This window comes from Pyxicephalus adspersus, chromosome 6 (assembly GCF_032062135.1).
Source record: "Pyxicephalus adspersus chromosome 6, UCB_Pads_2.0, whole genome shotgun sequence".
In the NCBI taxonomy this organism is placed as follows: Eukaryota; Metazoa; Chordata; class Amphibia; order Anura; family Pyxicephalidae; genus Pyxicephalus; species Pyxicephalus adspersus.
In genome coordinates, this window is record NC_092863.1 from 7652586 (window position 1) to 7667486 (window position 14901).

At 43.1% G+C, this 14901-nt stretch overlaps 1 protein-coding gene across 1 annotated transcript in view; it reads right to left on the reverse strand.

Annotated features, from left to right (window-relative positions):
- Positions 1-14090, reverse strand: part of COL20A1 (collagen type XX alpha 1 chain) — a 50994-nt gene extending 36904 nt beyond the window's left edge. Inside the window, exons 1-6 of the mRNA XM_072413662.1 lie at positions 13965-14090; positions 11769-11854; positions 1601-1750; positions 942-1085; positions 614-724; positions 121-288 (exon numbers count right to left, since the gene is read on the reverse strand). Of these exons, the coding sequence (XP_072269763.1) occupies positions 121-288; positions 614-724; positions 942-1085; positions 1601-1750; positions 11769-11844 (649 nt within the window). The 5' untranslated portion in view covers positions 11845-11854; positions 13965-14090. The remainder of the gene's footprint in view (positions 1-120; positions 289-613; positions 725-941; positions 1086-1600; positions 1751-11768; positions 11855-13964) is intronic.
- Between the last annotated feature and the right edge of the window lie 811 nt (positions 14091-14901).

The following is a 14901-nucleotide window of genomic DNA, read 5'->3' on the forward strand; positions in this document are numbered from 1 at the left end:
TCGTCAATCAGGCTTTTTTTTTCCCAAGAGACCCTCCACGTCGCCCAATCATTAGTTCAGAAGATCACAGAGATGAATTAGTAAGGCAGCGGAGATTGATAACTGTGCAGGCCGTGTTACCTCTCCGAGGGGTGCTGGGGGTCGCTGACACCTCTCTCTCTGACTTGGAGGAAATTTTTTGGGTAGGTTTGGGCAGCAAGGTAGCATTGTGGGGACCCGACCTTCGGCCTTCGGGGCCCTGAGATCTGGGGCTTGGGGTGTCCAACTGCTCCTTGTCCTCTCTTTTCTCTGCCATGAAATAGAAATGAAGATATGAGAGGTATTGCTCCACCAAAAAAACAATATTCCCATGTAGAGTCAATGTTGGAGAGGTTATCTAGCTTTGCAGTAGTCAGATGTTGACCAGATGGTGGTCGTGAACTACACCCAGTGAGTTGATCCCAGATTTAACGTGGTATCTTTATGTCATATAACAGGTTACCATATAAAGGTCATGGCTGCAGGACAGTCAAACATAGCTAGAAAGAGGGAAGGCTTGAAGAAGCCAGAAGGTCAAGGAACCGACCCTACATAGACATTTATTACTCTGATGACTATACACACCACCACTTACCTGTGACTGTCATGTTGCCCTCTGCTGGTGAGGAGGACTCCGTCATTTGTGGAGCTGGTGTCACCTCTGCCTTTTTCTTCTCATTTCGGATTTGGGTCTTCAAATCTTCAACTGTAAATAAACAACAGAACAAATATATGTACAGACATGTAAAGACGAGGTAACAATTTTTAAACTTTTTTCATAAATTAATATCAAATCTGTGTTGATGGAATAAAATTGAGCTAGAAAATGAGAACAGAAACCAGAAACCCTCCCATCCATGAATATGAGAGTCCTAGGCCTGGCAGTGCCGAATCCTCATTTCATAGGTATGTCAATGACTCACTGCTGAACTTCTTCTTGGCTATTAAGGTGTCCTGTCCTCCTTGGATGATGTGTATCTGCAGGACATACTCCTTCAGAGGGTCCAAGCCACCCACCGTAGCCTTGGCTGTCTTTGTTTTCAACATCACTTCCTGTTCAGGATCCCCTTAAATGTAAAGAATTACACACCATTACACACATTATTGGAACCCACATTTTTGTTCTAGGTTCAGATCTACTTTCCTATTTAATTCCAGGGAAAATTTGACTCAGTTATCTACCTCACATGACTGGGTTCGGTCTTTATTGACTAAGAAATTGAAGCTTCTGAGTGAAAATTTGTTGCATACATATTTTTTTTGTTAGCAAACTTTTTGCAACTTTTCACTATAGACAAAACTGTTCCCACCATTCCCCGCCCCCGAGGAGCTTATACTAGAAAAGTCTCTCGCATTATCAGTGGATTTAGGAGAGCAATGTTAATTTCCCCTATGCTTTTGGATTGTAGGAGGAAACGGAAGCAGCGGCAATACTTCCACACATATTGATTTGGGATAACTACAAACTTAGGATTTATAGAACCTTGGTGGGAACTAGGTTTAGGACCCCAGTGCAGTCGGGGCAAAAAGTATCGGTAAATCTCGAAATCTTCTAAACACCCAGAAAGCTACTCGTACTTACCAGTCAGTGGTTTCACTAGCACCTTATAAACGTTGCTGGTCCCCTCCGCCTCCTTCCACTTCATCTGTAATCTGTCCTCCGCCAGAACGGCCAGCCTTAATCGCCCAGAGCCTGCGACATGGGCCAGAAATAGCCTTGTCATTTCTTTTTCTGGTAAAATATAAGTGGAATCCAGCAGGGCAAAATAACAGAAGAGGAGCCTGTCTGGGCTGAGAGAAACACGGAGAACCAGTTGCTAAAGAGCAGCACTGGGAGTCTTTTTCTTGCTTATAATAAATGAAGTTTACAAAATATTTTAGGGAAATAGGACATTATTGGGGAGCATTCATTACATACCAAGTACTCTATCCCATAGCAATTAGTGTTGGCAGAATTGGGTTCAGATTGGTTGCTCAGGGGTACTGCACCGCACTAATTTTGTATAACAGCCTCGTAAATTACAAAAAATTCCGGCAAAGTAATATATTCAACTACAGTATTACAAAGCCGTATTTGAATGAATTACAGGGAAATTGGAGTTGATTTTCTGTGAGTACATCATTAAAGTCTCTGATGAATTTCCCGGACATTAATTCATGATATAACATTCAAATTTTTTTTTTTTTTTTTTTTGTACTTACTTGCTGTTCCATATTTTTTTTTTAAATGTCTTTAGGAAAATGAGTAACAAGCTCACAGCTCTTTGGAGCTTGATGTCAAACTGACACCTTGTGGCCAAGTTAAAAAATGCAAGAATAAAAATGTCAAAATGTACAGTGCAGTGTGTAGAAGAGAGAAAGAAAAGGACAGAAAAAGTTCAGGGAAGGTAAGAAAAAGGAAATGTGAAAAAGTGAGGGGGAGGGGACAGGAAATTAAAGGATAGGATAGAAGAAGGAAGAAAACAATGATAACATAAAGGGGAAAGAAGAAACGAAGTAAGAGAAAAGCAAGGAATGGCAAAGAAAGGAAGAAAATAAAAGACTGGAAAAGAAAGGGGAATGAGAAAAGTAAAGGAAAAGGAGGAGAAAGGAAGAAAGGAGAAAAGACAGGAAGGGAAGAACAGAAAAATGAAGGAAAAAAACAGAAGAAAGACAAAAAAAACGAAATGAGAATAGAAGGGAAAGGAAGAAAGATGAAAGGAATAAAGGAGAAAGGAAAAAAGAAAGGAAAAACGAAAGCAAGAAAGGAAATTGAAAGGAAGGGAAGATAAAAGAAGGGAAAGGAAGAAAGACAAAAAGAAGGGAAAGGGAAAGGAAGAAAGGAAAGGTAGTAGGAAGACAATAAAAGAAAGGAAGGAAAAAAAAAGAAAGGAAAAAAGGATGAAAAGGGAAATGAAGGGAAATGAAGAACAGAAAAACAAAGGAAAAAAAGAATGAGATAAGAAGAAAGGAGAAAAGAATGGAAAGGAAGAAACGAGAAAGGAAAGGAAAAAAGGGGAAAGAAGAGAAGAAGGTAAAGGGAAATGAAGGAAAGAGAAAGGAATGGAAAAAAGAAAGGCGAAAAGAAGAGAAAGGAGGAACAAAAAAGAAAAAAGGGAGAAGAAGAAAAGAGAAAGGAAGAATGAAGAAAAGGAAGTAAAGGAAGAAAGGAGAAAAGAAAGAAGATGAAGAAAATTGAAAGGAAGGGAAGAGAAGAAAAGAGAAAAGAAGGTAAAGGAAGAAAGGGAAAAAAGGGGAAAGAAGAGAAAAAGGGAAAGAGAAAGGAAGAAAAGAGAAAAGGAAAGAAAGAAAGAAAGGAGAAAAGAAGAGAAATTAGGAACAAAAAGAAAAGGATGGGGAATGAAGAAAGGAGAAAAGAAAGGAAAAGAGATAAAAAGAAGGCAGAGGAAGAAAAGAGAAAGAAGAAGGAAGAAAAGAAAGGAAAGGAAGAAAGGATAAAAGAAGAGAGATGAAGAACATTAAAAGGAAGGGTAAAGAAAATAGAGAGGGGGGGGGGGGGGGGGAAGGTATGTAGCTAGGTACAAAGAAAAAAGAAGGACAAATGACATAATAGAAAGGAATAAAAGAAAGCAGGGACTGTAATGAAAGTAAGTAAAGAAGAAGGGAGGAAAAGAGGAAAGGAAGTAAGGAAAGTTAGATGAAAAGGGAAAAATAAGAAAGAAAGGATAGGAAGAAATGAAGGTATGAAAGGAGTAAAGGAATAAGAAGGTGACCAGTGGCTTGTTGTTTTGCTCCTCTAGTCCTGTAGCAGTGAGAAGTTGTGTCATGCTTGTAATAATACTTTTGCTGCTCCATATTGTTTCCTGTCTATATTTCATTTCCCCCCACCCTCACGCTGCATGTGTTCTGTGTACATGGCCGTGCAGTCACCTGCTAGAAATAAATCTGCTCACACCTGAACTGCCACCCAAACAACAAAACATTCGGGTAAGTTATTGGGAGAGGCGTTACGAAAATAGCTCAGAGAGGAGCGGTAATGTCAGCAGTGGCGGAGGTCGCTTCACTAATGGCTACCGTAGCCATGGTAACCACACATCAAGTGCTCAAACCATAAAGGAATAATGGAAGATGAGAAAAGTGGGGGATCCCTTAAGACTGAGACCAATTAGACAAAGAAGAGGTGGTAAAATATCGCAAGGAACAAGCCAAAGGCACACAAGATGCAGGCGACAGATTCATTTAAAGGGGTCGATCCTTCAAATATGGTATTTAGGTTAGGGGAAGGCCCAGGCTTAATCACCCCCACCACCATGCCAGAAAGTCAACTGGTGGGGTCTTCATGAGATGATTACTATAGGATATACAAGAGAAGAAGGGTCCAGAAGAAGATCAATGATGGTGGGAAGAGCCCACTAGGTATCTGAGCTATAGGTTATACATTCTGCTGAAATTTTAAAAGCCAACACCACCCAAAAATAGGTGGGCCATTGCACCCAATGCAATATTTGGTCCAGCATTTGGCCTTCTTCCAGGTCATAGATGTTGTATCTGGTATAGAGTTCTTGGTCTTTGGTTAGAGTTTCACCCCGTCTGTTGGTCCTGGTGATGACCATCACCAAAAAAGAAAAAAACAAGGAAAAACCCCATCCCAATCCTAAACCAAAAAAACGTTTTGGCTTCACAATTAGTTGAAGCTACTTTCATAGACATCTCTGCAGCTTCCATCAAACAAAAAGCCTTAGCAAGAGCTAATAACCGGCAATCTCTGTTCTCATTTCTGTCCTTTAAATTTTTGAGCATCCGAAGACGCAGACGTTTCTAAAAGCTTCCCAGTTCCTGGGCGCACCACATTAAATATTTCAATTACCCAAAAGCACAAAGAACAATTTTGATCCATTAGGTGAATCCAGGGATTTGAGTCAGCAGTTCATCGCTCTGACAAAACTCTTTTTCTGACAGTAAAATTAACAGCACACTGTGTAATCAGAGAGTTTCTCCTCTGTGCCAGACTAGGGGATCGGCTGATGGGTGAACGGCAAGTAAAAAAGAAAAGCAAGTTCTTTAGACGGACGTACATTAGGAGGAGCTGCAGGGTATGTTAAAGGGTACATTGTGTTTTAGCTCACTGAACCCAAAGCTGATACTAATGTTATCAGCACCTTACAAAATTAAAATAAAAATGCTTTAATCTGCACAATTGACTACATCCCAACTGACTTTGACTTCTTCATCTAACACTGACCCTAATGTTTAACTCCATCTAAACCCAAAATGTAAACCAAACCAAAATGCGTATCCTTAATTCAACCCTGGCCCTAATGCTTCATCCCTAACCTTACCCTAAACCTAATGCTCAACCTCTAACTCAACATTAACCCAAATTCTTCACTCCCAACCCAAACTGACCTTAATGTTTCACCCAGGCCACTCTTAATTAGGGTTCCTCCAGTAGTTGTTAAGGGTTCTTTGAGTTTTGTTTGATTGATCTCCTATCTAATGCCGCCCTAGGGTTCCTCTAGCGGTTGTTAGGGGTTCCATGAGCTTTGGCTGGCTGACCTTCCATCTGATGGTGCCTCAGAGGTCCTCCAGTGGTTGTTTGGGCTTCCTGGAGTTTTGACTCACTAACCCCCATCTGATTGTGCCCTAGGGTTCCTCCAGGGGTTGAAAGACATTCCTTAAAATTTGTCTGACTAACCCCTATCTGGTGGTGCCATAGGGTTCCTCAAGTGGTTGTTTGGACTTCTTGGAGCTTTAGCTCACTGACCTCTATTTGATGGTGCCCTGGGGTTCCTCTAGAGGTTGTTAGGGGTTCCATGAGCTTTGGCTGGCTGACCTTCCATCTGAAGGTGCCTCAGAGGTCCTCCAATGGTTGTTTGGGCTTCCTGGAGTTTTGACTCACTAACCCCCATCTGATGGTGCCCTAGGGTTCCTCCAGGGGTTGATATACATTCCTTGAACATTGTCTGACTATCCTCTATCTGATGGTGCCCTAGGGTTCCTCCAGTGGTTGCTTGGGCTTCCTGGAGCTTTGGCTAACTGACCCCCATCCGATGGTGCCCTGGGGTTCCTCCAGTGGTTTGATGGACATTCCTTGAAGTTTGTCCTACTAACCCCCATCTGATGGTGCCCTAGGGTTCCTCCAGGGGTTGATATACATTCCTTGAACTTTGTCTCACTATCCCCTATCTGATGGTGCCCTAGTGTTCCTCCAGTGGTTGCTTGGGCTTCCTGGAGCTTTGGCTAACTGAACCCTATCCGATGGTGCCCTAGGGTTCCTCCAGTGGTTGATAGACATTCCTTGAAGTTTGTCCGACTAACCCCCATTTGATGGTGCCCTAGGGTTCCTCCAGTGGTTAATAGACATTCCTTGAAGTTTGTCCGACTAACCCCCATCTGATGGTACCCTAGGGTTCCTCCAGTGGTTGATAGACATTCCTTAAAATTTGTCTGACTAACCCCTATCTGATGGTGCCCTAGGGTTCCTTCAGTGGTTGATAGACATTCCTTAAAATTTGTCTGACTAACCCCTATCTGGTGGTGCCGTAGGGTTCCTCTAGTGGTTGTTTGGACTTCTTGGAACTTTAGCTCACTGACCTCCATTTGATGATGCCCTGGGGTTCCTCCAATGGTAAATAAATGTCCTATGAGGTAATAATCCATTCCCTGAGCTTTATCTGACTGACCTCTATCTGATGGTGTCCTAGAGTTCCTCCAGTGTTTGTTGGGGGTTCCTTGAACTTTGTCTGATTGACCTCCCATCTAATGGTGCCCTATGATTCCTCTAATGATTGTTAGGGGTTTTTCTTTGGCTGCTTGCCTCACTATTTAATGGTGCCCTAGGGTTTCTCCAGTGGTTGTTCCATGAGCTTTGGCTGGCTGACCTTCCATCTCATAGTACCTGGCTAGTTCCAAGTTTACCACCATTTGGCAGAACCAGTAGGATGACACGAGTGAACTAGCTGTCTAGTAGGGTAGAATTTTGACTTCAAAGGGCATTCTTTCTTGATGATCACTTTTAGCAAGAGCAGTCTTCCTAACAGTTCCTCTGCATCAAAGGGCTGATAAAACCTGGTTTATTCCCTAACCTAACCCTAGCTCTAAAACTTGACCTACCCTGACTAAACCTGATTGAACTGCTGAATGTGTGATGCACTGACTTAAGTTAATTTTGTAACCTCAATGATAACAATGACATAAAACCCCCACATTGCTCCAGTGCATTTGATATTTCGAGTTTTTGTGGGGTAAAAAGGACCTCTGCCTGGACAAGCAGATATGAGCAGTCTGTACATTCTGCACCTCTTACACTGCTCAGTCACTCACATGCAGAGACCTCAACACAGCTGCCATTCCTCTGAGCTGTGAATAAGAGGCTGTGACAGCATCAGAACAAAAGACACAAACCGGAGTGACAGTTGTACCTGAAACCAGGAAGACTGGGGAGGGAGCGTAGGAAAGGGGTAAGAAAGAAACTAGTACGAAAAAAGCCAGGAGGGGACCTTACAAAAGGAGAAAGTAAGGGAGAAAATCAAAGTGAGGGTTAAAAGCAACTGGGGGACAAAGTTAGAAGAAAAGAGGGGGAAGTGACCACAGAAAGAAAGTGAGAGACCACGGGAAGACCATAGTGAGAAAGAGAGGCCGGGGCAAACAATAAAACGAAGGTAGTGGGGAGGCAAAGTAGGAAATAAGAGGCTGAAGGGGCAAGATGAGGAAGAGATGGCTTTGGGGAGATCGGGGGAACAGTCGAAAGAGAGGACCATAGGAAGGGAGAATATCTGTGAGGGGAAAACATTCTAAGTGAGAGAGTCTAGAAGGAGAACATAGCAAGGAGAAAACTAGGAGGAGAGAGGCCGGAGAAGACCAGGATAAGGAAGAGGCCACTGGAAATCAGGGAGACAGAGGCTGAAGGTAAACATAAGCGAGGGGGAGAAAGTCAGAAGGGAAGACCATTGTGAGATAAGTCAAAAAGAGAGTGTCTGGAGCAAGACCACAGAGAGAGAAGAGATGATAATGGGAAACCATAAAAAGGAAGGAAGACCAAAAAAGAAAAAAGTTAAAAGGAGAGAGACTGTTGGGGGGGGGAGAGTAAGGGGGAGAAAGACTAGGGAAGGTCAGAGGATAAGAGGAGAGAAGTCGGGGGAAGACCAGAGTTAGGAGGAGAGAAGTCGGGGGAAGACCAGAGTTAGGAGGAGAGAAGTCGGGGGAATACCAGAGTTAGGGGGAGAGGAGTCGGGGGAATACCAGAGTTAGGAGGAGAGAAGTTGGGGGAATACTAGAGTTAGGAGGAGAGAAGTCCAGAGTAAGGAGGAAAATAGTCGGGGGAAGATCAGTGTTAGGAGGAGAGAAGTCAGGGGAAGACCCGAGTTAGGAGGAGAGAAGTCGGTGGAACACCAGAGTTAGGAGGAGAGAAGTCGGTGGAACACCAGAGTTAGAAGAGAAGTCGCGGGAGAACCAGAGTTAGGAGGAGAGAAGTCGGGGGAAGACCAGAGTTAGGAGGAGAGAAGTCAGGGAAGACCAGAGTTAGGAGGAGAGAAGTAGAAGTTGGGGGAAGACCAGAGTTAGGAGGAAAGAAGTCGGGGGAAGACCAGAATTAGGAGGAGAGAAGTTGGGGGAAGACCAGAGTTAGGAGGAGAGAAGTCGGGGGAAGATCAGAGTTAGGAGGAAAGAAGTCAGGGAAGGAGCAGAGTTAGGAGGAGAGAAGTCAGGGGGTGATCAGAGTTAGGGGGAGAGAAGTCAGGGGAACATCAGAGTTAGGAGGAAAGAAGTCAGAGAAGGAGCAGAGTTAGGAGGAGAGAAGTCAGGGGGTAGACAAGAGTCAGGAGGAGAGGGGTCAGGGGAGGAGCAGAGTTGGGAGGAGAGGGGTCAGGGAAGACCAGAGATTGGTGGAGAGAAGTCGGGGGAAGATAAGAGTTAGGAGGGGAGAAGTCAGGGGGTAGACCAGAGTTGAGGGGAGAGAAATTGGGTAAAGATCAGAGTTAGGTGGAAAGAAGTCAGGGAAGACCTGAGTTAGAAAGAGAGAAGTGGGGGGAAGATAAGAGTAAGGAGGAGAGAAGTCAGGGGAAGACCAGGGATAGCAGGATCAGACACTGGGAAGAAAGAGGCTGAGAGGAGGCCGAGATGAGGAAGAAAGTGGCCATGGGGAGACAGAGGTTGAGGAAAGACTAAAGAGAGAAAAGGAAGGCAGACGTATGGCGGGAGGTGGCAGGAGCTGGAACTTTCCAGAGACAGCATTGCTGGGAAAGCACTTAGAAGGGACCCAGAGTCAGAAGACATTCCTGTCTATTCCTTTCATCCTTCCAGCTCCATCAGAGCAGAAATCTTTTCAGACAGCGTAAAGATAATCGGCATCTCTGCTGCCCCCCGGCACACGGCTGAAAACAGTCTGAGGATCACTTCAGTCTCGAGTGTCTCGGTTCCTTCCGTGCCTAGGGCCACACTGTGCTCAGGTACACTATATCAGCCTGAAAGAGCACCTGTCACCTACACGCAATGAAGGCAATCGGAGCAATGTCAAGTCAGTGCAATCTTTCACTTCACTAGAGATCTGTGACATCACTGCAGTAACATGGCGCTGGTGACACCACAACAGCCACCATTTTTTAGGCATTAGTGGCCTCTTTACAACTTGAGGCTTCTTTGGGGGCCCCAGTCTGATATTTAGAATTTATATTTGTGTGATTTAAAGCTCTGGCACCGCACCGCCTTCCCCCACTACCATGCAAGTATGAATAGTCACAGCTCCCATTATGTATTATTGGCCCGCAGCATCGTCTCTGTCCTTTCCTCTGCCCATCTCCCAAAACAGAATACATTGTACTCAAAGAGCTTGGAAATTTTCCACCAAAATTAACCCTTTCCCTTTTTTTCATGATTGTTTTTGTTGACTTTTTGATTAAGATTTATCACAGGGCACATTTAAGACAATTTGTTTGATACACTTGCTGGGCTTTCTAAAGAAACCCCAGCACTAGAGTCATACTTGGTGGTGTTTATTTATTAGGCAAACCTGTGCTGAAAGAACAAATCCTGGCAAAAACAAAGCCCCTCCCAACTTCCTATTGGTCTCTTTATGTGATGGGGCGGAGCCAGGCTTAACTTATGGCGGGAACCATGAGATTTGGCCATAACTTCAGCTGCTGTGGATTTCTTTTTTAATACTTCAAATATTTTTGATGCATTTAATTAACGTCAAGCCATGCAACGGGGATTCCTTGGTGGCAAAATCTTTTGTGAAGGGGTTAATATCACTAAGAGAGTGGATTTCCGCCATGTGCCCGCCGACTGTAAAGATGGACATCCATTTGGAGGATGAACAAGGATTGTAATGTCTTCTGATAACAATGAAGAGATTCATGGGAAGACACAAGCGGGCACACGCGGTGTCACAGCTGCCCGTCTTAGAGGTCAGACACAGCGTGACATTTACAGGTCCGGACGTCCCATCCTCACACATGGCTCCCTGTTGCTGGAGACACAGCGTAAGAATTCCCAAGGAAAAGGCCGATCAGGAGGGGGTCGGGGGGCTAATTTGGGAACAGAGACTGATGAATAATGGGTCAGTAGTAAACATGGGCTTCTAGGGAGGGCTCTAATTAAAGAAAACTTTTTTGTAAGAGGTCATACAAGCGGATGTGACTGCTGCGCCCTATGCTGGAGGTGTAACTCTAAAAGAATGACATCTAAGCATTGCTGCAGCCTCTTTACAGCCACTTCCTGCCTGCGTTCATTCCAGAAACAGCCATCCCTACATTTGTAATTATACATGAACATAGGGCCAGACATATTAGCTCTTTTCTGCAGTTATGAAGTGAGACGCCCAACTCTTTCAAAACCATTCACTACCCATGTGGCTGATGTGAAATCTTTCTAGTAAAGAGCTCCCTCTAATGGTTAATCTGAAAATTTCATTTTTTGTTTTGGTTTATAAAACACAACATAAAATAAAATAAAACATAATTTATATAAAAAAAAAATATATATAAAAAAAAAATATATATATATATATATATAAAATATATTTATATATAAAATATATAAATATATATATTATATATATATTTATTTATATATGATCACGCTTGTAAAATGTGTACAAGATCAAGTGTAATAAAAACTGTTCGTTCCTAAACAACATCAAATAAGAGAGTTGCTGGAAATACAAACATCAGGTACATTGTTATATATGTATGTCAAAAACTCTGAATTTGTTGTGTTATATATGATAGCTGTTTTTTCTCTATATTGTAATGAAATCACTAAAATAATGTACAATTCTATGGTTATAGATTCTCTCTCCTGAAGAAGCGGATGTTGCTGCGAAACGCGTAGATAATTTGATCAGAGGGTACCTCAGTTGTTAGGGATACCCTGTAAGTAGAGATTCATGTTTGTAATCATGTTTTTATTATATTTTATATGCTTGAATTGTCTTCTGTTTTAATGGTAATTTTAATAAAATTTTTGTTGTTTTTTCCAAATACATTTTGTTGGTATTGGCCTAAAACGTCCCATTGAAAAAATTGTTCTATTGGTGTTCTTCACCGCAGATTTTTGTTTTGGTTTCTATAAGGGATGTGGCCGCTTTAAAACAATGTTCGTAGGTGGACGTCTTACTAAATGCTGTACGTTCTTAAACATAACAATCATGTAATGGTAAGTCTAATAAATAAAAAAGTTTAAACCTAAATCACAATGAAAGCACAAATTCCCTTTACTAATATAAGGGGCTCCTTTCACACCTTATCATGTCACAAGTGGTTTTATCCCTGCAGGTGGTTTGTGTGCAGCAGGTGTGGGAGGAGCTGTCTTACCTGGAGTCTGGTGACTGCTGACAGCCCGGATTATGATCATTGTGCTCAGGAGGAGAGGAGGGAGGGGCAGCTGCATGGTGACTGATCTATAGGAAGACATGGAATGAGACAAATGAGGGAGGGGGGCAAATATCACCAATGTCACAGAACCTCACACCTGCATGAAACTTTTCTATTTTGTTTAACCTTTCTGCTTCCATTACTTTACAGCATCACTGGAGACAGATAATACAACCAATATGGCTACGTTCAGGCTGCCAGTGAGGTTGCAGTGCGGCTATTGCTTCCTAATGCTAATTCTTAAAGCTCCTCGGGGGAGGAGCTTCATGCAGCTTCTACCTATGACAGTCCAATAGAGAATGAATGAGGGTGGGGCTTAGTTCAGTATCATTCACTGCTGCCCACTGCCAATTCTGCTATTGGTGGTTCTTTAAGAACAATGCAGAGCCAATGGCCAAATGGCTGGCAAGGTGCCAGGAGTCACACAGGGTTGCTTTGCATTGCACTCCATCCAGCATCATTATTATTATACAGGATTTATATAGCACCAACATATAATGCAGCGCTGTACATTAAATAGGGGTTACAAATGACAGACAGAGACACAGGAAGAGGAGAGGACCCTGCCCTGAAGAGCTTACAATCTAAGAGATCTGATTTATTTTGATTTATGGTGATTAGGAAGAGTAACATTAATTTGGGTCCTGTGTTTAGGTGTTCTGACTTCACTGGCTACATGCTGGTTCCAGGTCAGAGACACAAAGTCATGTGATCAGGGATTTCAGCCTTGGCAGCCTTGCGTCTACGCTGCAAAATAAAATCCTAAAGAATTTCATCTCCTGGCGTGCAGGTGACAGATCACATGACCAAGAACCATCTGTGATCATTATTCCGCATTTGTGATCACAAACTGCACTCAAGCACATTAGGAATGTCCCAGCAGTGCCTGGAGCTTTCCAGCTGTGCTCGGTCCACAATGCTGGGATTTGTAGTCCCACCACAAAGAGAAAAGGGAAATATGGGGCAGCAATTTGTGAAAAGTCTACAATCCTGGCTGTTACATTAACGCTACATCAGATCAACGGAATGTTAAATATCAAACTTTAGTATTTTATATGTACAAGAAGTAAAATCCTAAACCCTGGTAATCCCGCCATGGGGGTCTTTGTCCAGACACTTCCTGTTGTGGGGTGACAACGCTCTTTTTTAGTTTCCCTGTGGTGCCCCTGTGTTGTCACCCTGTCACATGGAAACCACAAGTCGAGGTAAACTCCACTAATAAAATCAGAAAATATAACATAGCTGCAGCTACAATAGCTGTGGGTCATTCTAGGCTAAAAAAAACTTTAAGGGGTAGGGTGGGAATTATGTGTCAGAGCAGCCAATGATACCGGAGACACAAGAAGGTTTTCCTGCTCCAAATGAGACCAAAACTGAAGCTCAGAGCCCTGAGCATAAAATGAAATGTGCCATGGAAAGCCAATTTAGAATGCCATCCAAACTGTGAAGCCTGGCGGTGGCTGCATGGATTGTGGGGATTGGAAACAAATGATGATGAATCACTGCGTTCAACTAGTGAGGGGCAGAGATTCGCCTACCAACTAGTAAGGGGCAGAGATTCACCTACCAACTAGTGAGGGGCAGAGATTCACCTAACAACTAGTAAGGGGCAGAGATTCACCTAACAACTAGTAAGGGGCAGAGATTCACGTACCAACTAGTGAGGGGCAGAGATTCTCCTACCAACTAGTAGGGGGCAGAGATTCACCTACCAACTAGTAGGGGGCAGAGATTCACCTACCAACTAGTAGGGGGCAGAGATTCACCTAACAACTAGTAAGGGTCAGAGATTCACCTACCAACTAGTAAGGGGCAGAGATTCACCTACCAACTAATGAGGGCCAGAGATTCACCTACCTACTAGTAAGGGGCAGAGATTTACCTGATTCACCTACCTACTAGTAAGGGGCAGAGATTCACCTACCAATATATATTCGGACACAAAGCCATCTTTAAATAGTGCAGCCCACCCAACAGATTTGTTACAATTCACAATAATAATGAACTAGTCATTTGATTGATTTTTTGGTGAATTTTAGTATAGAAAAATCCCTAGAACAGCGAGATGATTGACATTTGGGAAAGATTCATCTCTGCAGACTTTTATCTCAGGTGAAGCACAAGCAGAGGACTCACCGTGTCAGCTCCGGGGCGTCCCAATTACTCCATGAGGGTCCCAGCCGTGTCTGGAGGGGGAGACAAGACACGAGAGATATTATCCCGACATTTCCCACCCACAACACTCATACACACCCAGCAACACAACCACTGCAAGGTCACCGCTGGATGGGAAGACACAACGTCATACAAATCACACAAAGATCACCACAAGATGGGAATACACAACGTCAGACACAACCTGACATAGATCACACAATACATACAAATTACACAACCACAAGTCACAAAGATCACCACAAGATGGGGATATACAATGTCAAAGACATAAGAAGCACACAACAAGACACAAATCACACAACCACAAGAATCACACAACTAACAGGACTCTGCAATATGAGTGCTGGATGGAAAAATACTATGTTACAAACACAAGGAATACACAACCAGATCACACAATACATAACAAATTACACATCCACAAGATAGGAATGCACAACGTACGCACACAACAAGGCATAAATCATACAATACCTACAAATCACACAACTGACAGGACATTGCGTGATCAGTGCTGGATGGGAATATACAACGTCACAGACACAAGGAGCACACAACAGCAAGATAAACAGATCACACAACCACAATACACACAAATCACACAACCACAGGACACAGAGATCTCCACAGGACGCGAAAATACAATGTCAGACACAACAAGACACAAAAATAAAAGATCGCACAACTGACAGGACACTGCAAAATCATAGCTGGATGGAAATATATGACATCACAGACACAGGGATCACACAAATACAATACATACAGATCAGATGACCACAAAACACACACATTGCATATTTACAAGGCACGCAGATCACACAACAAGACACAAGGTACACAGATCACTAGGATCACATAACCACAGTGCTGGATGAGAATATACAATGTCACA